General features: G+C 33.5%; 2 protein-coding genes across 3 annotated transcripts; both read left to right on the top strand.

The window, feature by feature from the left end:
• The first annotated feature begins 5,808 nt into the window (after positions 1-5,808).
• Positions 5,809-8,364, top strand: LOC111907731 (transcription initiation factor TFIID subunit 11). 2 transcript variants are annotated; one of them, XM_023903536.3, is made up of 5 exons: positions 5,809-5,967; positions 6,456-6,771; positions 7,604-7,691; positions 7,783-7,882; positions 8,055-8,364. In XM_023903536.3, the coding sequence occupies exons 2-5, from the start codon at positions 6,464-6,466 to the stop codon at positions 8,180-8,182; spliced, it is 624 nt and encodes a 207-aa protein (XP_023759304.1). In that variant the 5' UTR covers positions 5,809-5,967; positions 6,456-6,463; the 3' UTR covers positions 8,183-8,364. The 2 variants fall into 2 exon arrangements, with proteins under 2 accessions (XP_023759304.1, XP_023759305.1); XM_023903537.3 differs by having other exon boundaries at positions 5,811-5,967; positions 6,463-6,771.
• Positions 8,365-9,416: 1,052 nt separating this feature from the next.
• On the top strand, positions 9,417-15,140 carry LOC111907729 (uncharacterized; the record flags this gene model as incomplete). The annotated part of the gene is made up of 4 exons (XM_042900427.2): positions 9,417-10,301; positions 10,429-10,956; positions 11,623-14,684; positions 14,865-15,140. Coding segments are annotated over 3 exons (4,020 nt in total), but the record flags the coding sequence as incomplete, so codon positions are not given.
• Positions 15,141-27,139: the final 11,999 nt, after the last annotated feature.

Raw genomic sequence — 27,139 nt, 5'->3', positions numbered from 1 at the left:
CAAACACAAACAATTTTACCAACTAAATAAATCCATAAAAATTAAGCTATTCATAAGTTAGAAGCTTCATCTAGCTAAACAAGAGTAGCTAGATTCAACTGCTCATCATAGCAACTAACAAACTAACACAAATCAAAGTGTAATAAAACATGTTCTTAATTAACAAAAATAAACTAAATTATGGACCTTCACTCTTTTGGTGTTGAAAGCCTCTTCCCAGAACTTTTCTCTGCTCAAAATCGTCTTCTGGAACTCCTCTCTCTAGCCAAAAGTCTTCTCTATTCGTAATGGTCAAGGATTTATATAGTTGCTGATTTTCACAAATTCACGTCGTGAATAATAAGATATTCACGTCGTGAATTCCAGATAACCGTGCCCGTCAAGGATTCCTTCACCCGCGTACATATCTTCTAGAACCAACTCTTCACGTCGTGAATCCTTTAATTCTCACGTCGTGAGAAGTTTTTTTTCCAGATTTTCTTCTCTTTTAATCTTTTAATTCCCAAAGTTTCTTTCTTTAACGCTTTTAGTCTCTTTTCTTCAAAAATGTCTTCTTTTTTGTTGCAAATAACATTTAAGCTCATAAGTACCATTATTCTAAATAATTTACCAACTTATTAATAAAAATATACTTAAATATTGCCTAAAAATAAGTATAAATATGGCAATATCATTTACATTTATTACATTGTTTTAGTCATTACAATTTCATAACATAAATCGTTCAATAGGAAATCTAAGGAAAACACCATGACATAACTTGGTACTTATTCTTCGGCTTACCTGTTACCTGAGAATACAAGTTATTTTGAAAAAACGTCAACATATGAAATGTTGGTGAGTTCATAAGTAATGTTATGGAAAAAATGATTTTTGTGAAGTTTGAAAACCCAGAAAATCCGATATTTTCTGAAAAGAGTATTTGTTTATAAAAAGTGTGAAGATCCGTAAATATGCTTGTTGATTTAGAAAACATGTATAATTGTTAAACTTTGTATACATCACATAGGTGAAAATGTTGAACTCCCCGGGAAAACCTGATGTTTTCCCAATACGTAAATTACATGAATTGTTTATTGTTATACCGATACGACGATTGTTTCTGATTACCTAGGTGACATTGGATTAATTAAGGTTTGTGAGTTGTTACAATCACGCATTAATAAAAATGACTAGTTTATAACTACAAATTATGAACGATCCTTAAGGCGTCGTCCGTACTACTCACATAATCCAACCACCCTGACTTCTCTTGATTAACGCCACAAATCTGATTACTCGAATTCTCATAAGCCGGTCAACTGAGGAGAAAGGAGGGTACGAAGCCCCCTTTATTTCCATAAGTTATTCAACGCTATCGGGAATGCGAAAGGCACTTGGCCCTACTCGCATTTGACTTCTCGACCTCACTAGCAGTACTAATGGACCATTAGGGCCCAATAGCACAATAGAGCTATTGAAAGTCCTTTTACATGAAATTGGGTCATAGAAGGCCCATTAACATGTAAGCGTGTTCCCTTCAGGCCCAAAGATCATGTTATTGGGCTAGCAAGGCCCAACAAGCACGATTTGAAACTTTCAAGCCCAAAGTTTGAATGTTGACTCCTCATAGTTATCGCGTGTTTATTGAAATACTATGGTTTATTGATTTTTGTTTTGTTATTGATTCGAAACCGAATCAATTCGTTTTGTAACGATATTGGTTGTTGAGAGTGTATTTGTTTTTACCTTTCGTCGGTAGTCGTGGATCTTGTATTTTGTCTTAATGAATTAATTTGTTTAAAAGTAAGATTTTTACCTTTTCACAACCTTTCTTTTATAAAAATAGCACTTTTAGTCCTTTATATAAAAGAATTTCATTTTAGTCCTTAAAACATTATTTTGACACTTTTGTATCATAAACTTGTTGAAAATACATTTTTAGCCCAAATTTATTTTGTAAACAGCTTTAGTCCTTCCAGAATGATGTTTTCTCGGTTAAAACCCCCAGTTTCGCAACTTTTACAGTTTTGGCCCAAATACATTTTTGATCCTTTATGAATTTGAAAAGCATTTTTGACCTTTGAAATAGTTTTAATACACTTCAAATCCCCTGTTTTACAGAAAGTTGCATTTTCAGCCCCTCAAACTTAGAAATCTCGCATTTTGAGGCTTATTGGGTCGAAAAGCCCAAATTTAGCCCATTAAGTTCAAATTTTACATTTTAAGTCCCTCAAAAATGTTGTTGTTCAGAAAAATTATTATAGAAACTGTTTGGACCCTTTTGACCCTCCAGAAACTATAATTTGTCGGTTCGGACCCTAAGTTTTGTATTTTTGACAGTTTAAGCCCAAAAATGGGTTTTATGTTCAAGTATGTTCATCCTAACCATATAAACTATTTTTCTTGACTTGATTAGTGTAAAATAGTTTAAGTTATGTTTATTTCCTTCCTCATGTTTTAGAACTCGGTTTTTACACACTTTTTGGATAAGATATTCATCACAAACACATGATATCACACACATACATGCATCAAATCACACATAGCATACATTTACACATAGATCTACACATTTACTTGTATTCTCCCCCATAAAAACTCATAAAAACCGAAAAGAAGGGGTATGAAACTCACCTTGAGTTGTGGATCGGTTTTGAAGAAGATTTGGAGAAGTTTGGTGCTATTTTCGGCCCTATCAAGTTCCTTGGTTGGATCTCGAACTTAGATGCTTCTAAGGTGCAAGATCATGAGTTTGAATGAATTAAGATATGATTCTTGAATGAAAGGAAATAGCTAGATTATGGATCTAACATCAACTTACCTTAGATGATGTGTTTGTGGGTTAAATCTCCTTGAAAGCTTCCTTAATCTCGAAAATATGGAGAGGAGTGGAGAGAGTTTTCTTGAGAGAATTGTGAGTGAAATGTGTGTGTGTGTGCTTGGATTCGGCCGAGAGCAAGAGAGAGGGGAGAGAAGAGAGGTTTTTGAGTTGATTTGCATGAAAACATGAGATGGTGAATGGGAATCCTATGGATAAATGTGAGGTGGCATAGGAAAGTCAACTCTCCATCTTTGGTTGGGCTTGGGCCGAGAATGGAGAGAAAAAAAAAAGAAAAGGATTGGGCCTTGTATGCTTAAGCCTATTTCATGGTTATGTTATGTGATGTTTGGCCCAAATAAATATAAATATGATTTTTATAACCTATTAGGGCTAAATTAGGTTAATTATGGCCCAATATGGTCCATTTAAATATTTTATTTCATTATAGGCTCAATATGACCCAAAATATTAAAATAAATGAAAGTGGGTCCAATTAGAGCCCATTTAAGAGCTCTAAGCCCATGATATTCCAATTGGAAGCTTATTGGTCCATTGGGCCCAATAAGAAAGTCCTAGTCCAAAATGGACTTAAACAAGGACTTCTAGGGTTTCCAATTATTTGTTGACTATTTGTAGTGCATGTATGAAGTGTTTGATTGAAATTTTTTTGTCATAGAGTAAGCATCATGGATGCTTTCATGTTTTGATTCATAGTTGACATAAGTGTTATAGTTACAAGGCACCAAAAATTTCTAGTTGTGACAATATATGAATACCATGTTGAAGTGTTTCAACATTGGAAATTATATATACGGAAATATTATAGCAAAAGACTGGTCAGGTATCATGCCTTTATGTAAGACAATATGAATCGTGTCCAGTATGTTTTGGGTATAGGATCGATTGCATATGCTATAATATTCACGTGTTCTAATTTTCAAATGCTTAGGGCATTAAGAGGACTAGAGCCAGAGTATGTTGTATGCTATTATATGATGTGATGTCTATGTGATTTTGTGCTATGTGTGATTCAGAGTTTATAGAGTTAGGACCGAAAGGTCCACAGAGTTAGGACCAGAGGGTCCACAGAGTTATGGGATTGGAGGGTCCCACTGAGACACTTTGACCAGAGGGTCATACAGAGTTATAGCCTCGAGTGGCTAATATGTGTTGTATGTGGTATTTTGTGGGAACTCACTAAACATTTATGCTTACAGTGTTATGTGTTATGTGTTTCAGGTACTAGTGACGATCGCGGGAAGAGACCGACATGATCCGTACATACAGACGGAGGACTTTATTTGTGTTCTTGGGATATGTTTTTTTATGGCAATTGTTGAACATGAAATTTGAGAATGTTAAATGAGATTTATATTATTCGAAAAATTGAAAAATTGTTTTGAAATTTACGTCGTTACATGTGTGCTTTTGGTTTTGCTAGTTATACGCTTTACTTCTTAACAATATCATTGTACTCTTTCAGTTTGTTTCTTCTTAAGACATACTTTGGAAAATCCACCTAATCATAGCAGGCAATATTACTTTTGGAAAATCCACATAGTTATACGCTTTACTTCTTAACAATATCATTGTGCTTTTGATTTGTAAACCACACTGATGAACCTGAAAACGAATACACACACAGTCGTTCGAAATTTTCAACAATTGTAAAAAAACCTAGAACGTTGCCGCCCTTCTCGCTAATGGACGTCGGAATCGCACTCTGATATTCTCGATTCACCTTCTCTGGTAGCGGAAACCCTAACCGTCACGTTCTCGCCCTTCTTGACCTGAAAACATGTGCATAATCATCTTTCTAACACGTCGCTTCCGTTTTTCACATTTCCAGATCTATAATAAGTGTGCAGATGGTGTTGCTCCAACAAAAGGTGCGGCTCCGACAACAATAAATGGTGGTGGTGGTCCAAAAACCATCGAAGAAGATGATGTCCGATGGTGAGTATCTCCAACGAGAATGAAAGGAGAAAGAGAAATGATGTTTGTCTGATTTAGGAATCACGTGGGTGGTGGGGTTATATTTTTTCTTTTCTTTTTATTTTTAGTTTCTAATCAAAAAATTAATAAAACCAATAAAAAAAAGAAAAGAATAAGGGCAAATCCGTCATTATAAATATTTTCAAAACAAATTGGACCAAACTTGCAACAAAATAAAAAGTTTGGACCTCTGATGCTAGTCAAAACTTTTTTGAAGCAAAATGACAATTTTTGACAAACTACATGGACCATTTATATAGTTTTGTCAAAAAAAAAAAAACTCAAAACAATTAGACCAAATCTACTATAATAAATATAATAAATGAAGATAATTTTGTTATATGTCAATCTCTAATAACATTTAATACTTGTTATTTTGTGATATATTTTAAACAAACAATATCCACATGTCAATTTATGGTTTCGTTAAAATTTTAAAATTAAAAAGTCACATAATACTTATACTTATATATGTCAACTATCAAATATAATAAATATTATATTAAATTGCAATTAATATGTTTTTTATTTCAAAATTTTATTTTCTTATTTAAAAAAATACTTATTATTTACATTTTAATATATATTTTTTAATCAACCCGTGTAATACACGGATTTTACACCTAGTTCTTAATAAAATCAAAGTTTTCAACGCTAATTCAAAACTTTTTTTTAAACAAAATGGAACACAAGACCATTTTTACGATTTTGTCGATTATTTTATATACAAAATTTACCTAAATCCCTATTCTAATAAATGAATAGTTTTAATCTTTTTTTGTCAAATGTCACTCTAATACAACTCCTTATGTCATGTGTTATGTAGATATATTAGACAATTCATTTCAAAATTTAAATTTATATTTTTTAATTATATTTTAAATTTAAAGTTATAATAACTTTTAAAATTTGATCATCTAATAATTTATTTAAAATAACTTATTAATAATTATAAATTTTTATTATAAAATTTTATTTAATTTTATAACATGTTCGAAAATACATTGCTTTTTTCATTTTTACCTAGTTTGTTTCTCCCCCCTTTCTCTCACAGCCCGCGTAACCCACCAAAATCGCTGCTGAACCGCCATAGCAGTCCATCTTCTCCGTTGATCGTTTGACGAATCTTCGTCATCGCGGTTGCCGTCCACCTCCTCCGAGGAACTCAGGTAATAAATCGCACAATTTCCCTCCTTTCTTCCATTAAATCGCTGCTGGATCTCCATTGTGTATTTAGTTCTCATTTTTTCGAGCTGAAAACCAACCTGTCAACTTACTCGAACTGAAAAATCATAAATCTTAGAATTAAACAACCAGACGAACCATGAATAGGTCTAGAAACGGCATATGAAAACATAAACAAAAATAATTGTTCAATCAGGTAACGAAGTATCCTTCCTTTATAAAGACGCTGCATTGCATATAAGGTGTTTGAGAAAATTCCTAAGTGAGTTCTTCGCAACTCTACAGTATGTTTTGCATAATTGCATCTGTGTTGTCTGTATTCTGAGATTTGTTCTTAGTATTTCAAGACGCATAGTCAAAGTGCGAATTCATCTGAAAAAAAAAAACCCTAAATACGTTGATAAAAAATCGATAGTTCATTAAACAACACCAAAATCAAAATTCAAAACTCACATTACTTCATCTAATGAAGAAATCAGCATGCAACAATCCAAGGATCCTTTTGAAGTAGTGGCTGAAGAACACGAGGAATCACCACCCAATTCACCAACTGCTCATGATGAGACTGAACCCCAAACTCCCAATCCACCACCAGTAGTCAACTCTCAGGGTGCTGACGTGGACAATACAATTCGTTCTAGAAACCCACAAAAATCAGCAGCCACGTCAGCAACTGCCAAAATGGGGAAAAACAAAGAAGAAGATGATGAAGAAGAAGAGGAGAACATGGATGTTGAACTTGGAAAATTACCATCATCCAGTGATCCTTCCAAGATGGCCAAGATGCAGTAAGTATTTGATGGATTTATTTATTTATTTATTTTATTTTTATTTTTTACAGGTGTAAATTGCAATCAATTTTGCTAATAATTGGTTAATTTGAGTTATATTTTAGTCTAAATGTTCTTACTTTTTACCAAAAATAGCAATGCACTTTATTTGTTACATATTGTTAGCAGAAGAATAAAGTAGGTTGCTATTTTCTGCAACTTGATCTATATTGTATCTTAAAAGGGTAAAATGGGTAATTTTTTTTTTTTTATAGTTTAGCTAAAAATTGAACATGTCAAAGAAAGAGAAAGTTATTACCCAAAGTGTATTCATATACTTACAAGTTACAACCTCCTAAATCACTTTATTTAAGAAACTAAGATTTATTATTTGAGTGAAGTAATTTCTATAATTTAATTTAGAGTAAATTACACAAATGGTCCCTATGGTTTGGGTAATTTTCACATTTGGTCCCTAACTTATTTTTTTAACTCGGAAGGTCCCTAGTTTCTACTGTTTGTTTTTGTTGCGCCCTTGGTCCCTATTTTACCTTAAAAGACTATTATGCCCTTGATTTTTTAATTTATTTAAATAAGGTGGGGTAGGTAAGGTAAGGTAAGGTAAGGTAAGGTGAGGTTGAGGTTGAGGTGGGGTTGGGGGTGTGTTTATTTAAATAAATTAAAAAATCAAGGGCAAAATAGTCTTTTTATGTAAGACAGGACCAAGCGCGCAACAAAAACAAACAGTAGGGACTGTCCGAGTTAAAAAAGATAAGTTAGGGACCAAGTGGAAATTACCTCAAACCATAGGGACCATTTGTGTAATTTACTCTTTAATTTATTTTTCCAGGTCTATTTTGTCACAATTTACAGAGGAACAAATGAGTAGGTATGAATCTTTCAGAAGATCTGGATTTCAGAAATCTGTCATGAAAAGGGTATGTACGTCTTTTCTCTTGTGTGTGCAAAAGACATAATTACCCTTCTCTAATATTTGTAAATTGTAATCGGTGTGAAATATGAATGCAGTTATTAGGTAGTATTACTGGAAGCAATAAAATCTCTATGCCCATGACTATTGTGGTATCTGGAATTGCAAAGATTTTTGTTGGTGAGCTTGTTGAAACAGGTAGAAATTATTTTTTATGTTAAAATTTTATTTTTAATCACACAAATTTTTTTATTTAAATTTATTTTTTAATCACATAATTTCATCCCATTTCATGATGGAATGGAAAAAAAAAAAAAAAAGCACCCTATAAATAAGTCCATTATGACGTGTATGTGGATGACTTTTGTAGCGAAAGTGGTGATGAAAGAGAGAAAAGAGAGTGGGCCCCTCAGGCCATGCCACGTCAGAGAAGCGTATAGAAGGCTTAAATTAGAAGGCAAGATACCTAAAAGATCAGTTCAAAGGCTTTTTCGATAAGCATGTTGAAATGTATGATCTACAAAAAAAAAAAAAAATGTTTTGTTTGTAAAATTAATATATGTATGGTTTGTTGTAGAATTGCTCTAGTTAAGTCATTAAATATGCATGACCTCGAACTTTATGAGTGTAACAGAATATATGGCGTTATATCGTGTTAGAATTGAGCTTTGTGTTATTCCTTTTTTGGAAGCATAGAGATCTTTTTTTTTTTTTATTTGAACAGCAAAATTTTATAAAAACGAGAATTTAATGAATTGAATGGAAAATTACACCGCTTTAATGCATAGAAAAACATATTAAAGCACAATGAGAACAAGGGGCTGTAGATTTTTATTTATTTATTTTTTAAATTCATGGATTTTATAAAATACTTGAAACACAATGCGAACAAGGGTTTGTAGAAACTTTTTTTTTTTTTTTTAATTTTTAAATTTTTATGTGGATTTTATAAATTCTTGGAGAAGATATTTTGAAGCTAGAGTATAAATGGTTTGAGAGAAGTAATTGAAATTAATACCGATTAAAAACTGGTTATAATTTTGAAGGCGGAGTTTGATGTGAGTATTAATATTGGTTAAAATTTCGAACTTTTTTTATTAAAAAACCGCTAGTTTTTTTTATTTATTTATTTATTTTTTATTAAATCGACAAAAAATTCTCTATATATACACATACAGTTTAAATTACACAAAATTTATATAAATATGGTATCTTACGATTAAGGATGTGCTTGCAACGAGTTTCTAAGAAAAAACACGAGCTAAAGGAAAAGTTTCGTTTAACAATACATGTTTTTAACCTTTTTTTTTTTCAAAGAGCCACTTATTCAAAAACTTTTGAGAATTTTTAGCTTTTGATTATATATGTTTTTTTTACTCTTTTAAAAGTTTTGATCTAGTTTGTCGAACAACTATATATAAATAACAACTATTAGGGACGAGCATCAATTCGGAACTAGATCGAGCACAGAAAAACCGAAAACCAAGAAAATAGAGAACCAGGAACCGGACAGGATACCGTTTAATGAAATCTAATACTTAAAATCTTCCCATTAACCAAAAATCCCGTTTAATGAAAACTATGAAAGGGTAAAATAGTAAATTAACAAAAAAAAAAAAAAAAGACGATGAAAAACATGCAAATAATTCCTTGTTTTTGTCAACTCCTGGTGTTACGGTGTGGTTCCTCCCCCTCACCAAACATTTGAAAAATTTCTCACACAAGCACCTAATTTCTCGTACCAAATTCACAAAATCCCCCATTTCTCTATCCAATTCTTGCAACAAAAATGGAATCAAAGCGTCAATTGATTGATTCCCTCACCTCCCACATCTCTCTATACAATTCCAACTCACCATCTTCATCATCAAACCCTAACCCTAACCCGAGATCCTCAATTCTCAAATGGTTTTCATCACTCACACCTCACGAAAGACAATCCCACCTCACTATCGTCGACAGATCATTCACACAACTTCTAATCCAAATGCAATTCAAACTCAAAGATCATGGTCATGGTTCTTTCATCATCCTACCTGACATCCCCTCGTCTTCATCAAACCCTAACATCCCCAGTTTCTGTTTCCGGAAATCACATGGGCTGCTAAAGAGAATTAGCCAGGTTTCGAAGCCTGAGCGATCTATTCATGAATCGGTACAGTTGTTTGATTCGAAAGAAGGTGAAAACTTTGGTTCTTGCTGTTCTACCTCTTTAGATTCTGTTACGGTTAGTAGAGATTTTGTTCAAAATGTGGATACGTTTGTTGAGGCTATGGATGGGGTTTCAAATGGCGAGTTTTTGAGAGGGGAGGAGAGTGTGTTGTCGGGATCATTGGATTGGGTAGAGTTTAATTGGTTAAAGGGGAAAGGGTATTATAGTGTGGAGGCGTTTGTGGCCAATAGATTGGAGTTGGCTTTGAGATTGTCATGGTTGCATTTGAATATTGGAAAGAAGAGAGGTGTGAAATTGAAAGAGAAGTCTGTTTGTGCAGTTGCAGGTGTTGCAGCAAATGTGTATTGGAGGAAGAAAGGGTGTGTGGATTGGTGGATGAAGTTAGATGATCAAATGAAGAACAAAGTTTTTCGAACAGTGTTGGGAAAAGCTACAAGATTTCTGGTACTTATCTGTTAAACTCCTTTTTTCTTTGTGCTCTTGATTTAATAACGTTTATAATTTGGTTAGGATCAAAATAATCAGGTTTGGATTATTCTTCAGATCATAACAAAAAGTTTATAATTTTCAGACTCAGGAAATTCTAAATGGAAGAAGTAGTGGTGTTGAAGATGACTTACAGACCATTAATGGAGGAGATAGTGATAAACAATCCTCAAGATACAAGCATCCTAAGTGGCATCAAGAAACCATTGAAACCCTAAAAGACATAGAATCAGGGAAACCTTTATTTATCTCTCAACATGATAAGTTATCTTCTTCACTATCTCATAAATTAAATCGCCTTTTACTTGTTTGTGAGATTTCAACTATGATACAAGCATTTGAGCATAGTCAATTTGATGAAGGAGTACTTTTCTTTACCTCATTGGGTTCCATTAATACAATTTCTGATTGCATATTAAGAAGAATACGAGGTTTGCTCATGGTGGTTTCACTTGATTTCACAAAACTTGAGCTCCTTGAAGATTTTGGGTCAACAAAGTCAACCAAGAATCCAGAACCAAAACTTGTTTCGAGTAAAAAAGGGAAGGTAAAAAAACAGATTCCTGTTCAAAGATCTTTCAAGAGTAATTCCATTCCTGAGAAGCCTTCCAAGGTGTGTTTTTTAGTCTTATTTATGGTATTTAATTATTTGTACGCCTTTTTAAAACCATATTTTTTTCTCTGGAATAGTGTAGAAAATGCAACATACTTTACTCTTTTTACCAATAAAGGGAATATGCTATATTTTTTACCCATAATAATTAATAACAATGCACTACTTCCTTTTTTATATATATATATTTTTCATATTTTAGGGAAAACTCCATAAAAATCTTTATATTTTGGCCTCATAATCATGTCCTAAAAACCGGGAATTGTATTCATTTTGACACTTTTACCAGGTCATCAGGTCATCCAACTTTCAAAATTTACACTTTGGCCCAGATTTTAAATTTTATTACAAATTTGGTCCAAGATTTTCACTTTCGGCCCAGATTTCAAAAATCTGTTATGAATTCATCGTAAATTTAGTTTTTTACATCTTTTTTTTTTCAAAATTTTGTTTCGAATATGGTTTTTTAGCTGTATAAATTCATATTTATAGAAAAAAACATATTTTCACTTAAAAAACTTCCCTTTTTTTCTTTATAAAACCTTTTTTTAAAACATTTTTGTATGCAAAATACCTATATTGGTAACACTAGTAAAGTACATTGCTATCTTCTGACTTTTTTTTTTTTTTTTTTTTTTTTTTTTTTTTTTTCTGTTAATATTTCAGGATGAGGGGGATAAATTGGGTAGTATAGTTCATGAAAAGGTTATTGAAAAAGAGACTCTATCCACACCTGAAATGGTTGTTAATGTAACAGTTCAAACCACCTCAAAGAAAGGAAAAAGAGCAAGAAAGAAACATAAAAAAGATGGCATAATCGTAAATAACCCCACCAAAAGCATCGTTTCCCAAACTACCCCTTCAAAACCCGTTTCTCAAGACCTGAATTCCCTACCCGAAATTCCAGACACCAAAATTACACCAATTGCCATTCCCACTGATGACAATTCAACAGAAGCAGCTATCAATTCTTCCAATTCATCACCTCTTGAGAAAATAAAAGAAACGACTAAAACTACAAAAAAAGAAGAAAAACCAGTTGTCAATAATGTCATCCATGGTGGAAGTGGAATAGTCAACTCTTCTAGAATAGTCAACTCTTCTAGAAACTCTCCATATGAATGGCCAAATAATGGTCCTCAATTATCATTCACAAACTCACACCTCCCTACAACCACTGATCGATTGCATCTAGATGTGGGCCACAACTGGCAAAATCATTACCACCAATCAAGCTTTTTACACACAGTCAGAAACCGGACAATCGAAAACGGGTGCACCGAAGCTATGGTGCACCATCGCCCCATTCCAATGAGCTTAGATTGGCCACCAATGGTTCACAGCTTCAACGGATTACTTCCCTTTATGCCAAGAAGACAATCTTTCAAACAAATTCCCACTCCTCAAAATGATGACACCCGGAGATACTCCGGCGAGTCAAACTTTGACTCGCCGGAGTTCGTGGAGGAGCACGATGGCCAATGGGTGGGTGAAGAAGATTTTGCGGTTTCCGGGATGGATTATAGTCAGTATTTCGGTGGCGGGGTTATGTATTGGGATTCCTCCGACCACCCGGTCGCCGGATTCTCCCGCCCGCCTTCCCTGAGCTCCGATGACAGCTCGTGGGCGTGGCAGGAGGCCGACATGAACCGGACTGTTGATGACATGGTTGCTTTTTCATCACCTTCGGGTGCGTCTTTCTGTTCGGCTTTCGATCCAATCGGATACGTTATCCCCGGAGAAGTCGCCGGAAAAGTCACCGATGATAACATGAACGTGAATGTTTCCGGTTCTTTGGACATCGAAGCACCGTATCCGATTTTGCGACCGATTATTATTTCCCGGGACCGGTCACGGGAGTTTAAGCGGGCCCACACTTACGAACATAAATCGCCGTGTGTGCCGCCTAGCAGACGCGAAGAACCGCCGCCGGTGAAACGGCCACCTTCGCCGGTGGTTCTGTGTGTCCCGCGCGGTGGTGCGTCGGTTGTCGGTGGTGATTCGAGGAAGCAACGCGGGTTTCCGACTGTTCGTTCCGGTAGCTCGAGTCCCCGGAATTGGGGCGTGAAAGGGTGGTTTCATGACGGAATTAATTTTGAAGAAGCGTGTTTGAGAGTAGATGGAAGTGAAGTCGTTTGGCCTTCGTGGAGAAAGAAAAGTCAATTACCGGGAGCTTTGATTGCAATCTCGCAAGAAAAACATCCGGATTTGGCGATTCCGCTTCAATCTCCGGAATCGGAATTAGATTCCACCGTCCGGAGCTCCACGATTCCGGTCATGCACAGTCTTTTAAACGATGAAATTGACTCGTTTTGTAAACGGGTTGCCGGAGTAAACTTGACCCGGAAACCGTACATTAACTGGGCGGTCAAACGGGTAACCCGTTCGCTTCAAGTGTTATGGCCGCGGTCCCGAACTAACATCTTCGGGTCAAACGCAACCGGGTTATCTCTCCCGACAAGTGATGTCGATCTTGTGGTTTGCCTCCCTCCCGTTCGAAACCTAGAACCAATAAAAGAAGCCGGAATCCTCGAAGGTCGGAATGGAATCAAAGAAACCTGTCTCCAACACGCGGCTCGGTATCTCGCGAATCAAGAATGGGTAAAAAACGATTCCCTCAAAATCGTCGAAAACACTGCGATTCCAATCATCATGCTTGTCGTCCAAGTTCCTTTTGATGATTCCATTCCGGAGTTGACCGGAATGGAATTGATCCGAATCGATATAAGTTTCAAAGCACCATCGCACACCGGATTACAAACAACGGAATTAGTAAAAGAACTTACGGAACAGTTTCCGGCCGCCACCCCTCTCGCGCTTGTCCTAAAACAGTTTCTAGCGGACCGGAGTTTAGACCAATCGTATTCCGGTGGATTAAGTTCTTATTGTTTGATTTTGTTGATAACTCGTTTTCTTCAACATGAGCATCATTACGGGAGACCAATTAATCAAAACTTTGGAGGGCTTCTTATGGATTTTTTTTATTTTTTTGGAAACGTGTTTGATCCACGTCAGATGCGGATTTCCGTTCAAGGGAGTGGGGTGTATATAAATAGAGAAAGGGGGTATAGTATTGATCCGATTTATATCGATGATCCTTTGTATCCTGCAAATAATGTTGGAAGGAATTGTTTTAGGATTCATCAATGTATAAAGGCGTTTGCGGATGCGTATTCTACTTTGGAGGATCGGCTTTTGTCTCTTTCGGATAATTGTGATTCGAGTAAATTGAAGCTACTCCCGTTGATTATACCGAGTGTTGGGAATTCCTAGATGAATGTTGACCTATTTTTGATGATGAGGATGAGAAAGGGCGTTTTCGTCTTTTTGCATGGATGACAGATCGGGGAAACGAGCATGTCCTTGTTCCACCTTTTTGGTAATCAACAGTACCAATACCAATACCAGTATCAACTTTTTGGATGGGACAAAGTATCTGCAGTTTTTGTTCCATTGACATCAGCTAAACATTGGATTTTTGGATGGGACAAAGTATCTGCAGTTTTTGTTCCATTGACATCAGCTAAACATTGGATTTTTGGATGGGACAAAAGATTTGCAATTTTTTGCTAAGTGACATCAGCAATGGAAGTACAAGTACAAACTTTTTGAATTGGACAAAAGATTTGTAGTTTTTGTGTCAGCTTTTTGAATGGGACAAAAGATTTGCAAGTTTTCAATGCACACCAAATGCAATACAAGACGTTGCTATAATTGGGTAAAAGAAGGTAAGTTTGTTTGTTCTATGTAATTAATTGGATTAGATTGCTATAATTGGGTAAAATTTTCAAAATACAATGCTGTTATAGCAAGAATTAAAACTAGGATGCAATAATAAACAAATCAGTGAAAATTTTCACATTGCTATTCCATGCATATAACCTTATATAATAAATCTTCTCTTGCAGGCTTCATGGAACTACAAAATGATAGAAGTTTTGATCAGATTGTACTTCTCTGAAGGGTTTATGTTTCCAGATGTTCTTTTTACTCACTTGCCCCTTGTTTCTTTTTCTTCCTCAAATTACATAAAACTTGGTATAATTGTAAAAAAAATGTGTATTTGTTGGGGCATACACAAAGAATCCTGATAGTGGCATTTTGTAGTTGTGTGTTCAAAAGTAAAATTTCGTCAACTTTTTTGAAGTGAATTTTCAATAACAAAATGAGTTGCACTTGGAGTTTCCCAATATTGTAGTAATTTGATGTTTTTGAGTCACGAAACTCTTTGTTATCTGAGGAGAGTTAATTTTAACTAGTGATTATTCATTTACTTATTTTAACTTGTGATTATCCATTTACTTTCATCATGAGATGTCTTATATTGAGTACAAGTGGATAAGATTATCCTTTTAAATGTTCATGAATTTTGTTTCTTGATCTAAATTAAAAGGGTTTTTTGACATTAAAGCCCTTAATTCTGTCAAATTTTGTCTGGTTTGTCCCTGTGAAGATACTTTGTTTGTCAATGGCCAAAGTTTGTCAAGTTTTTATATTTTTTGTATATATATTTTTTGTTTTTGCCATTGTTACAAATCTTTTATGCTTTTAGTTTTAAGTATGTTTTTCAAATTTACGAAAAACCCATGAGTTTACAAATATTTTATGTTTTTACTTTGTTTTTCAAAATTGATACGAAAAACTTTAATTTTGTTAAATTTACTATTATGGGTAACAAGGACAAACATTAAAAAAAAAAAAAAAACCCAATTAAAAACGTCATAGGGACAGACCTCACAAAAGTCAAAAGCCCAACTAAAAACTAGTGAAACAAGTGTAGTTAAAACACATTGATACGCTCGGAAATGACTATGAATTTTATCAATTTTAATTATCTGATGCTCATGTAAAGAACAAATCACTTCTTAACTACATATATCATAAAGTTATAATAACGTAGTTATTATAAATCATATATCATTAGCCTTTATAAGCATCTCACATTATACCACCATTAGCCTTTATAATAACGTAGTTAAGGGTGACCTTTAACTAAGTTTAAGCAAAGACATTTTTTGTGTTTAGAACCATGAGCATCTCGGATTTAAGGACATAATATTATAGGTGGCCGAAAGTTACTTATGACGTCGATCCATGAAGTGATTTCAATAACCACACGCTTGCCCAACATTTATCCGTAGCAAATACACATGTATATGATGTACTCTTTTTCTATAGTCATAATTATTAGACTAGCGATTTATTATACTTTGTTTTTAATTAATTATGTTATATTATGAGGTGGTCAACTGTAATATGGTTATATATATATATATATATATATATATATATATATATATATATATATATATATATATATATATATATATATATATATATATATATATATATATACACACACACACACCGTATCAATGAGAGGGTGATTTGGTTTTGGCCTTATCACATATTCTATTATGGTATCTGGTATCGGAGACATATTACATCCCTTCCTAATTGGCGCTAACCCTAATCGCATCACTCCCTCTTTTCTCGTTCTTCTTCTTCTTCTGAACACCTCCACCACTCTCTAATGACAGGTCCGACATCCCCCCTTCACCCCGCAGTCACTGTCACGAACATCAAGAATTACATATCAATCCTCCTTGATACACTCCTTGACACAGATGACAGCCAATACACATCTTGGGCCGAACTTTTCAAGATGCATTGCCGTGCGTTTCAGGTTCTTGATCATATCATTCCACCCGCTTCATCTACTTCAGCTAAAGAAAAAGATCCTAAAGCCGATGAGCAGTGGTCACGTCTGGATGCCATTGTGTTACAATAGATATACGGGACGATATCTAAAGATCTCCTCATAACCATTCTCTCACCAGGAACCACTGCTGCTGCCGCCTGGAAGGCCATTGAAAACATCTTTATAGAAAACAAACCGACCCGTGCTCTCCACCTTCACCATAAATTCACAAATGTCAAGCTTGAAAACTTTCCTAACATGACGGCATATTGCCAAGAAGTTAAAAATCTCTCTGATCAGCTAACTAATGTCGAGGCTCCTGTAGACAATCAACGACTTGTTCTACAACTTATCTCCGGTCTCTCGAATCAATACGACATCATTGCCACTCTTCTCCAACAATCCAATCCGCTACCCGACTTCTACACCGCCCGCTCTAAACTGTCTTGAGGAAACAAGAAAATCGCTGCATAACCGACCTGTCACCGCCCTCACTGCCTCCATCACCGCACCAGCAGCGAACGTCGCCGTCACAAACTCCTATGATCAGTGGGATAACGGACCATATTCTCAATCGCAATAGCCCCGGTCCTCAGGTTGGGCCCATTCAAATGGATCTTATCGTGGACGGGGTATCAACAATTTTTTTTTCTTATTTTGATTCTCATGACAATGATTGATTTTGGACTTTTCAAATAATACAGTATTCATGAATACTTGAACATGTTAATAAAGAAAAATCAAAAAGAAAACATGTAACTACATTTTGGATAGATCAAATGATTTTCAAGGCTTGTGCGGATATCAAAATTGAGATCGTATAAAAATTTGTCTAGTCAAATATTATTAACTAAGTTTTATACTGCTAAATTCAAAACTTAAAGTTGATAATAATCATCTCGTAAACTCTCTACCTAAGGTATTATATACGAGTCTTCACTCATTAACAATAAGTTGAAACTATTACAAACAATTTTTCAAAAAATATAAACATTCTAACACTTTATTATTTATCATTGATCTTCTAGCATTTTTAGAAGTAAATTAATTCATCTATTACAATTTCATAATCAATATTTGAAATTGATATCAAAGTAAAAATCTCTCTTGCGCCATGGTAGATTTCAAAAAAATATTTTAATGCTTTTAATTTTGAAAGTTTTTCTTCCACTTGTGTAACTACAATGGGAGTAATAAACAATATTTTATATGATAGATAAGAAACTAAATAAGTGTTTGTATTTTTTTGTTTAAAAAAAATTAATATTGTGTTAGCTATATTATGTTCAATTGATACTTTTTTTTTTTTTTTTTTTTTTTTTTTTTTTTTTTTAATTCTAGTTTGTTGAATAAATAATCTCCATCGTTTGAGATATGACTATTTTGAAACCTCCTAATTAATTTTTTGCAACTTGTATTTAGTCCGTTAGCATTCAGCCACTACTTATTTATTATTATTATTTTTTTTTTGTGAATGATTCTTAAGGTGAATGTTAAATGTATTAATTCAAATGATTCTACTTGACTCTCTCATGTGTGTGTCTATTATTTATATATATATATATATATATATATATATATATATATATATATATATATATATATATATATATATATATATATATATATATATATATATATATATATATATATATATATATATATATATATATATATATATATATATATATATATATATATATATATATATATATATATATATATATATATATATGGAAAACAAAAAAACCCTAAAAATTATAAAAATGCATAAAAAAAATACTTAGACATCATAATTCTTTTTTTTTTTTTTTTTTGATTTTATATTCTTAAAAGTCGCAACTTTTTTTTATAAGTTCGCTGGAAAACAAAATTAAAAAAATTGATTTTTTATTTCTTATTTTTTATTACTATTTTTTATGTATTTATTTTTATTTTTTTGGTTTTTTTTTTCAAAAAAATTTAGCAAAATTATATAAAAAGTTGCGATTTTTAATAATATTGTCACAACTAACATTTTTAGCTAGAAAATTCTGTACACATGTAAACATCAACTATTGTAAGACTTGTAATTTAAGTGGATATCATATTCTATGTTCAATCAAAATTATTTATTTGAATCCAAACTCTTGAGTGAAGTTCCAAAACCTAATACAGTATAACTCACGTACTTAACTATGGGTCTGAAACCCTACAAATCTCGGTTCAAACTCAGAATGAACTAGGATCCTCTTATTGGGCCTAATAGGCTAGTAAACCTTCTATTTGATGATTTTGGACCAATGAAACCCATTTGGGCTCTAGTTGGGCCCATATTTGTCAAACCATAGCAATTGAGTCATGTTGGGCCTAAAATAACTCATCCTTATGGACCTTGATGGGCCGTGAACTCATTTGGGCCGTAAACCCATCCTTTCCCATTCACGACCCACTTTAAAAAAAAGAAATAAATTAGCAAAGGATATTAAGAGTGCCACCTCATGTTTACAAGATGGATTTCCAAGCCATTATCCAACAAACTTCCATACTAATCTCATGTCTCAATACAACCATCACATCTCAACCTCTCTCCTCTCTTCCTCTCTTCTTATTCATGGCCATAGAGCCAAAAACCACCACCACCTTTATTTTTCTCTCAAACTCACTCAATCATTCCTCTCTAAGAACACTCAAAGAAACCTCTTCTATCCTTCCTAAAATTCATGTGTACTTGGGTGTGTCTCAAGGAAAATATCTTCAAACTTCATACTAGGTAAGATCATGTAAAATCAAAGTGGTTTATTTCATTTTATGTTAGATCCATCCTCATAAGCACATGTTTTCTTGATCCATGTTCTTAGAACTTCATAGATCTCGAAAATCTCCTCAAAGAAACATCTAGGGACAAAATCTTCTTCAAACTCTTCATCAAACTGAGAACAACAACCCAAACTGAGTTCATACCCCTTCTTTTTGATTTTCATAATGTTTTAGGAGAGAATACAAGTTTTGTTGTGAAGATCTATGTGTGTATGCATGATTTGTGTGTTTTCATGATATATGTTGTGATATGTGTCTTACTTTTGGAGTTTTACTTGAACTTGAAGTTTAGCACTTAGATCTTCATAAAACCTTGAGAAAAGTATGTTTTATCACATATATTACATGCAAACTTGTAGATCTAGGATTTATACACTTAAAATAGCAAAAATAAGTGTTGGGTATAAACATGGATAATTTAAACTCAAAAATCAACCTTTGACATAAAAGTTTTGGTCTAGTTTTGGACTGTTTTGACCATCTTAATGATAATATTTTTCAAAACTGTTTTACATGCAAGAAGTTCAGGTTTATACCTTTAAAATGACTACTCCGACGTTTCCATATGATTTTTCTAAAATTTTTGGCGAATTTTACAAAACTGCCTATCATATTTGAAATAATCTCGGACCAGCCTGTGAAGGCGAGCAATTTCACACTGGTTTGAGGCCATTAAAAATTATGGGAAAAATTGTGAACAAAGTCGACAAAATTTCCAAACTTCCAGAGTTTACGGATCCAAAAATTAGACTTAGGATGATTTTCTACAAATTTTCTAACAACAGGGACAGAAAAGCCAAAAACCAGAAAATTGTTTTTAACTTACTAAAAGTATTTATACTTGTGTTGGATGCAAGTCTTGGTCTTTGAAAGGCCCTAAAATGTTATTTTTACTAAAATTGGGCCTTAAGTGTAAATTTTTGGCTTAATGGGCCAAGAGTGTCATTTTTACAAAAAGTGGGCCTTTTATATCATTTTAGTAAATAATTGAGCTAAAACTAGCAATATAATAACAAACGGACTAATTAGGCCATTTTCATGTTTATTGGGCCTTAGTGACCCATTAATATGTTTGATAGGTCATGAATACTATTTATTTGTTTATTAGGCCTCACTAACCCATTTACATGCGCGACAGACATTGGATACTATTTGCGTGCTATTAAGGCCTATAAATACCTTACATGTGAAATGAGCCTTAGTCGTCCTTTTACATATATTTTGGGCCCATGTTATATAATCTCATTTCTTTCGGGCCTAAAAATGACTTCCGTGTTCAGTGAGACTCAGTGGTCCGCAATCATGGTTCATTGGGTCTGGAATGAGTTTTATATGTTTCTCTTCGCGAAAAATTTGATTAAGGATCTAGTGAGACTTGTCGGTTGACACCTATTGAGTGTAGAATCGTAGCCTGTAGTTATAACCAGAGTCTTTTGGACATATAGCGGGGGTTTGTGTATAGATCTATACGGGGATGACACCCCACACCCGAGCTGTTCGCTACAATTAGACTACATCAGTCTAGGGTGACGACAACCTTATTCTATTTTCCGTCGGCGTCCACAAACGCCAAGACAAATGAAATTGTCATTACTTAGTATGGTTATGACGACTCACTTAGAGGAATTCACATTATAAATTTATGGGAGACCATTCTCTTTTCTAATTGGAATACTCGGGAACATACTCGTGCCGGTACTCAACCTCGGGGGTTGGTATACGAGCATTCTCTTTTACAGACAACATAGGGTTGTTTGGGGGCATTCTTTTTTACATTCTCTTTTCATTCTCTTTGCTGCATTCTAGTAAACATTAACACATATGCATTAATACAAGATCGGACACAAACATACTAAACTGTTTTCAGAAAATATAGGATTTTCTGGTGGTTACAAAAATTTTACAAATCTTTTTCTCAAACATGCTTATGAACTCACCAATATCTTTATGTTGACCTTTTTAAATTAACTTGTATTCTCAGGAAACCGTTGAAGCAGGTTAAGCGGAACAAACTAATGGATATTTTGTTATATTTTGTTTCATCATACTCCGACTATTTTGACATGTAATATTCAAATACAATACTTGATGTAAGCAATGAATGTTGTTATATTACATGTGTGATGATGATGATGTTATTTTTAATTATATACTATGTGATAATACTACAACAATGAAGTCATGCCAAGCCCCTGGACGTTTCCGCCGTCTGGTTCAGGGGTGTGACAAATATAAAGTCAAAAAAAATATTTGTGATATCTAAGTATTTTTTTATTCATTTTTATGATTTTTATGATTTTTAGGGTTTTCTTAGGTTTTTTTGTTTTCCATAGAACCTAAACACACACACACACACACACACATATATATATATATATATAAAATTCTTATTTTATTATTTTTTTAACAAACACCTGATCAATCCCTAAATCAGAAGGTATAACTCTAGCACAATTCAATGTCTTCAAAAACCCATGCTCTTAGGACAACTCCAACCCACCTCCAAATCTTATTTTTTCCCCATTCTCCTCCAATCCTATCCCATTTTCATTTTCATATATAGTTTTTGTCGATAAAAAAGACTTTTTCATACATACCGATCCGGTTCGGTTTTACTAAAGTTTTCTGTGTCCGATCCTTTTTTTATCTGAAAACTACAAATTGAAAAACATTATTAATATAATCATATTTGTTTAATAATTATTGTTAATAAATTAATAATTAATTCAAATTTTGTATATATGTACATTTTATTTTGTTATAATTTTATGATAACATAATTGATAATATTATTATAATGAAAAAAGATAAAATATATATTTGTTAAAATCTAATTAGTAGAAAAGGTGTTTGACAATATATGTAAGTTACTAAAAAAGAATATAGTATAAATATATTTTTTAGGATAAAAAATGGGGTTGAGAATAAAATAGGGTTGAAGATGAAACACTATTGCCCAAATGAAGATAGGTTGGAGATGGTCTTACTGATCTACGCTCCAAAACTACTCATTATCTCATTAATACGCATGGTTTCATATTAGAGTGTATGCTGATGTTATTTACTTGAGCCAATATATGATACCATATAACCATACTAGTGATAAAGTCAAATATACAAAGTTCATACGATGTTACACAAGTGGCTTCGACGGTTATGATTTCTTAGATTTTTTTAAGTTTTGTTTTCTTTACTTTTTGGTAGGTTGTATAAAAAATAATAATATTATTATGAATACATTTTGTATTTTTCTTTGATGATAATAGTTAAAAAGTCCTTAAATTGCTGATAACCCCCGAACAAATTTACAATTTATAATAAGATTTTAAATTTTTGTAAGTTATTTTATAATTAAGATGACATCAAATGGTTATATATGTGTATGATTACTTCTCATGAATTTTAATTATAATAATAATACATACAAAATTTATCAGATAAAAAAACCTATACCATAATTGTAGATTTGTCCCCGAATTCATAGATCCCTAATGATTGGACATTCGTTTAACCGCCCCACCCGCACACCTTTGGGGCCACCACTGATTGTATTTATCTAATAACTATTGGATTAAGTGTCCAAAGTCATTAAATAATTGGTAATAATTCTAATATTAGTAGAGTCATTTTGCATTGGCCTCATGATACAATAAACAATAAGGACTTATGAGATATCAACCAAATTATATGAGAGGCTGTGGTGTTGCAATCAATATAAATGTGAAAGTGAAAATGACACGAGTGATCTCACAGGGAAAGCCCTTGATCCTTGCTAGGATCTCCGACATAAAACCTTGAATTATCACCTACCTTGTTTAATCTTACTAATCGAAATGTAAACTGAGTACAAGTGATTCAGTCACTCTAGGCGTGTATTGTGTGATTTATACATGTGTATTTATAGCCTAGGTTGACTAACCAGATGTCCGATATTCTTGGGATCATGTTGAACAAGATCTTGCACGTTGCTTTGACTTGACAACTCTGGGTTTTGAGCTTGACTAGAGCGATTCTTCAGTGTAAACGTGTCTCGTGTTTACTATTTCTACACATGTGAATAATAAACATGAAATATATTCGTTAATCTCGTTAGGAAATAATATTGGTAATATTCACGATCTTGACTCCACTTTAAGATCCGAGATCCTAGACTTGTTTCAGGATCTTGACCCCTATCAATTTGAAACGTCCCAAAAATAAGACCCAAAAATTTCATTTTTAAATTAATAAAACTAGTATCCCAAAAAAACCATCATAAAAATCCAAATAAAACAAATGTATCAATCATCGTGTCACATCAGAGTAAATCAAAACAAGAACCCTAGAAACCCTAGGTAATTTTCGAAAATTATTAAAGGGAAGGATTAGGGTTACATACCTTTTAGTTGTTATAGTAAACAACTAGAAATATTATTGTTGATATTTTGGAAGCAAGCACCACAAGCGTCGTGCCTCAAATGGTTCACACCCAACACAGACAATAAAAAGATAATGGAGAGAGGAGAGGGGATAGTATAATTTCGACTATCCTTAGGAAAGATATGACGGACGAAATATGAAGAGCTATAGGTCCTTATATAGTGCAACCAGGAAACCCTAGATAAGCCCAAAACCAATATAATAATATTATTTTGAATTGGTAATTATCTAGCTTCCTAATTATCCTCCAAGGATAATTCTAGAAACCCTAAAATGCCTCTAGAAACCGTCCACCCTATGTGTGGAAGATTATGGAGGCTTTTGTTTAACTATTGAACAATTACACTTTAGTCCTTATACTTTTAATTAATTTCATTAATCCTGAAATAAATTCCAATTAATTATTAATTAAATATTACTATTTCTAATTAACATATTACTCTCATAATATATTAACAAATTATTTATTTCAATTTATTAATCAAATAATAAATCAATCTCTCTCTCTCTCTCTCTCTCTCTCTCTCTCTTTAAAAATCATCCTGTCCGATTGCTAGGTTTGAGGGCAACACAAAAGAACTATGCTACTATTAATTCAAGTTTATACCAATTATAGTTATGGGCTTAGACACCTAATCCAATAATATCTCACTTGGATAAGTCTGTAACTATGATTTCCAGTATAACTTCCGAATAGATCAGTAAATTGTAGCTTCCAAAACCTGCTGACGAACTCTAACCTAGTCAGTTACGTGTCCTAAGACAAATGATCATATAATCCTCCGTTCTGCAAGATATCATCCGGACATGACACATGGAACATAATAAATCTCATTGTCTAGTACTTTGTTTCCAGATTTCTGATTTGTAATGACATATAACTTCTAATCGAATACATCAAATTAGTCCTGGCCGGACCCGACACTATAAGTCAACACCAAATCACCGAGGGGCCCAAAGATATCACTTTTCCTGTCAGTGCAAAAGGAATGAATAAACATTGACTTATATGCTTGTATCATTTACTCATCAAATGATACACAAAAATATGTTTTATAACATCAAGTTACTGATGCGTTTACATATCATCAATGCATAACTGACTTGTAAACCACAACTCATATATCCCTGTTAAAGATTATAAGATATTATCGTCTCAGAATTACTTGTGATAAATTACATGAAGTAAGTCTCTGAGTGTGGGTTAATCCAATACTTAAATTTCCATTTCTAAGTACTCATGAACACTGTAGCAATACCATTGCTATGTCTAAAACTCTAGACAATCTACAATTCAATTCATGATAGTCTTAATTCACTATGTACTTTCATAAGTACTAACGACTGTGGAGCTTGAATAATCAAATTATTTGGGAAGTAAAACATGCAAAAATTAAACACAAGAATAAACAATTAACAAAAGGTAGCAAACAAACTCATAAACAATTCTCTATTATATAATCACCAAAAAGTCAATTACATTTACTTTGTTACAAGTTTTAAACTAGTTATCTAACTGATGGGTTTTGGTCATAAGACATCCTATGTGCTCATACAAACCCTAATGCTTGGATCTAGGTTTCTCTATTGTACATGCAAGTTATCCAAGACTATACACCCTAATTCTAGCATTCAAGTAATCATATTAACATGAGAATAGGTTTAAGATGTTACCTTGATTGTTATGTAGCAATAACAATCCCAAATCTCCTTGTATTGACTTTAGAAAGCTTAGAGTCACAAATGTCACTCCTCTAATGGTTCACAAACACCATAAGCAAGAGGATGAAGAGGAGAGAGGATGGAGGCTGCCTAAAACGTGTACTAACCCTAGAAGAGAAGTTCCCCACGTTTTTGAGCCTTAAGGGTTCTATATATAGTGAGGCTATTAGGGTTATCTAACAAGGAAACCCTAATTTGGATGCTTAAGCCCTAAGCAACCCATAGACTCCTTTATTAAGGCCTTGGACGATTTCCTTATGGGTTTCCCCATAGAATTCGTCCACCCCTTAATACAAGACACTCCATGGCCCAAATTGCAATTATCTTATAATTACAATTCCAGTCCCTTAAGTTTAATTAATCTCTTTTAGTCACAAAACTAATTACCAATTAATTCTTGACTAATATTAATTAAACAATTATGATTTCTCCTTTAATATATTATTCTCATAATATATTAATAAATCATATTTAATCCTTTCTCTCCATTATTCATCCTATTAAGTTGCTTTGGTGAAGGCAACCCAAAAGGTCCATGCACCATCGGGTCAAGTACATACCAAAATAGTTATGGACTTAGACACTAATCCAACACTAACTACTAAAGTTAATATCATCTTTCATACCAATGCTCCTGGCATGCTGAATGTGTTTAGCCCTACTTAGACCCTTTTTGAGAGGATCTGCATGATTCTCTTCAGATGGTACCCTCTTCACTACGAGGCGACCTTCTTTTACTCTATGTCAGATGAAATGGTATTTTCTGTCAATATGTCTGGATCTGCCATGATCTTTTGGTTCCTTTACCAAGGCAACCGCTCCTTCATTATCACAAAAAATTTCAATTGACTCCTTAATGGTTGGCACAACTCCAAGATCTCTGATAAGTTCTTTAACCAAATTTCCTCATTTGATGCTTTTCTTGCCGCTATGTACTCTGATTCATAGGTAGAATCAGTCACTGTCTCTTGCTTGGAACTTTTCCAAGTAACTGCTCCTCCATTTAAGGTAAACACCCAGCCAGATTGAGAATGAAAGTTGTCTCCTTTGAAAGTTGGCGTCACTATATCTAGTTACTCTCAATGTATCACTACTACCAAGTACTAGGACCTAGTCCTTAGTCATTCGTAGATACTTGAGAATATTCTTAATTGCTATCCAATGAGCTTTACATGGATTTCCCTGATAACAAATGGCCATGCTCCAAGAAAAGGACACATCAGGGTGAGTACATGTCATAGCATACATGATAGATCCAATGGCGAAAGCGTATGAAACTCTACTCATTTATGCTATCTCTCTATCGATACTCGGACTTTGAGTCTTACTCAGTTTGGTATTACTCTGGATAGACAGTTCTGCTTTCTTGGAATTTTCCATACTAAAACATTTTAGCACCTTTTCCAAGTATGTACTTTGATTAAGTCCAATTAGTCTTTTACTATTGTCTCTCAGAATCCTTATCCCTAGAATATAAGCAGCCTCTCCTAGATCCTTCATAGCGAAATACTTTCCAAGCTAAGACTTAACCTCTTGCAAAGT

This window comes from Lactuca sativa, chromosome 3, assembly GCF_002870075.4.
Source record: "Lactuca sativa cultivar Salinas chromosome 3, Lsat_Salinas_v11, whole genome shotgun sequence".
Taxonomy (NCBI): domain Eukaryota; kingdom Viridiplantae; phylum Streptophyta; class Magnoliopsida; order Asterales; family Asteraceae; genus Lactuca; species Lactuca sativa.
This window is presented reverse-complemented; position numbering and strand designations above follow the sequence as displayed.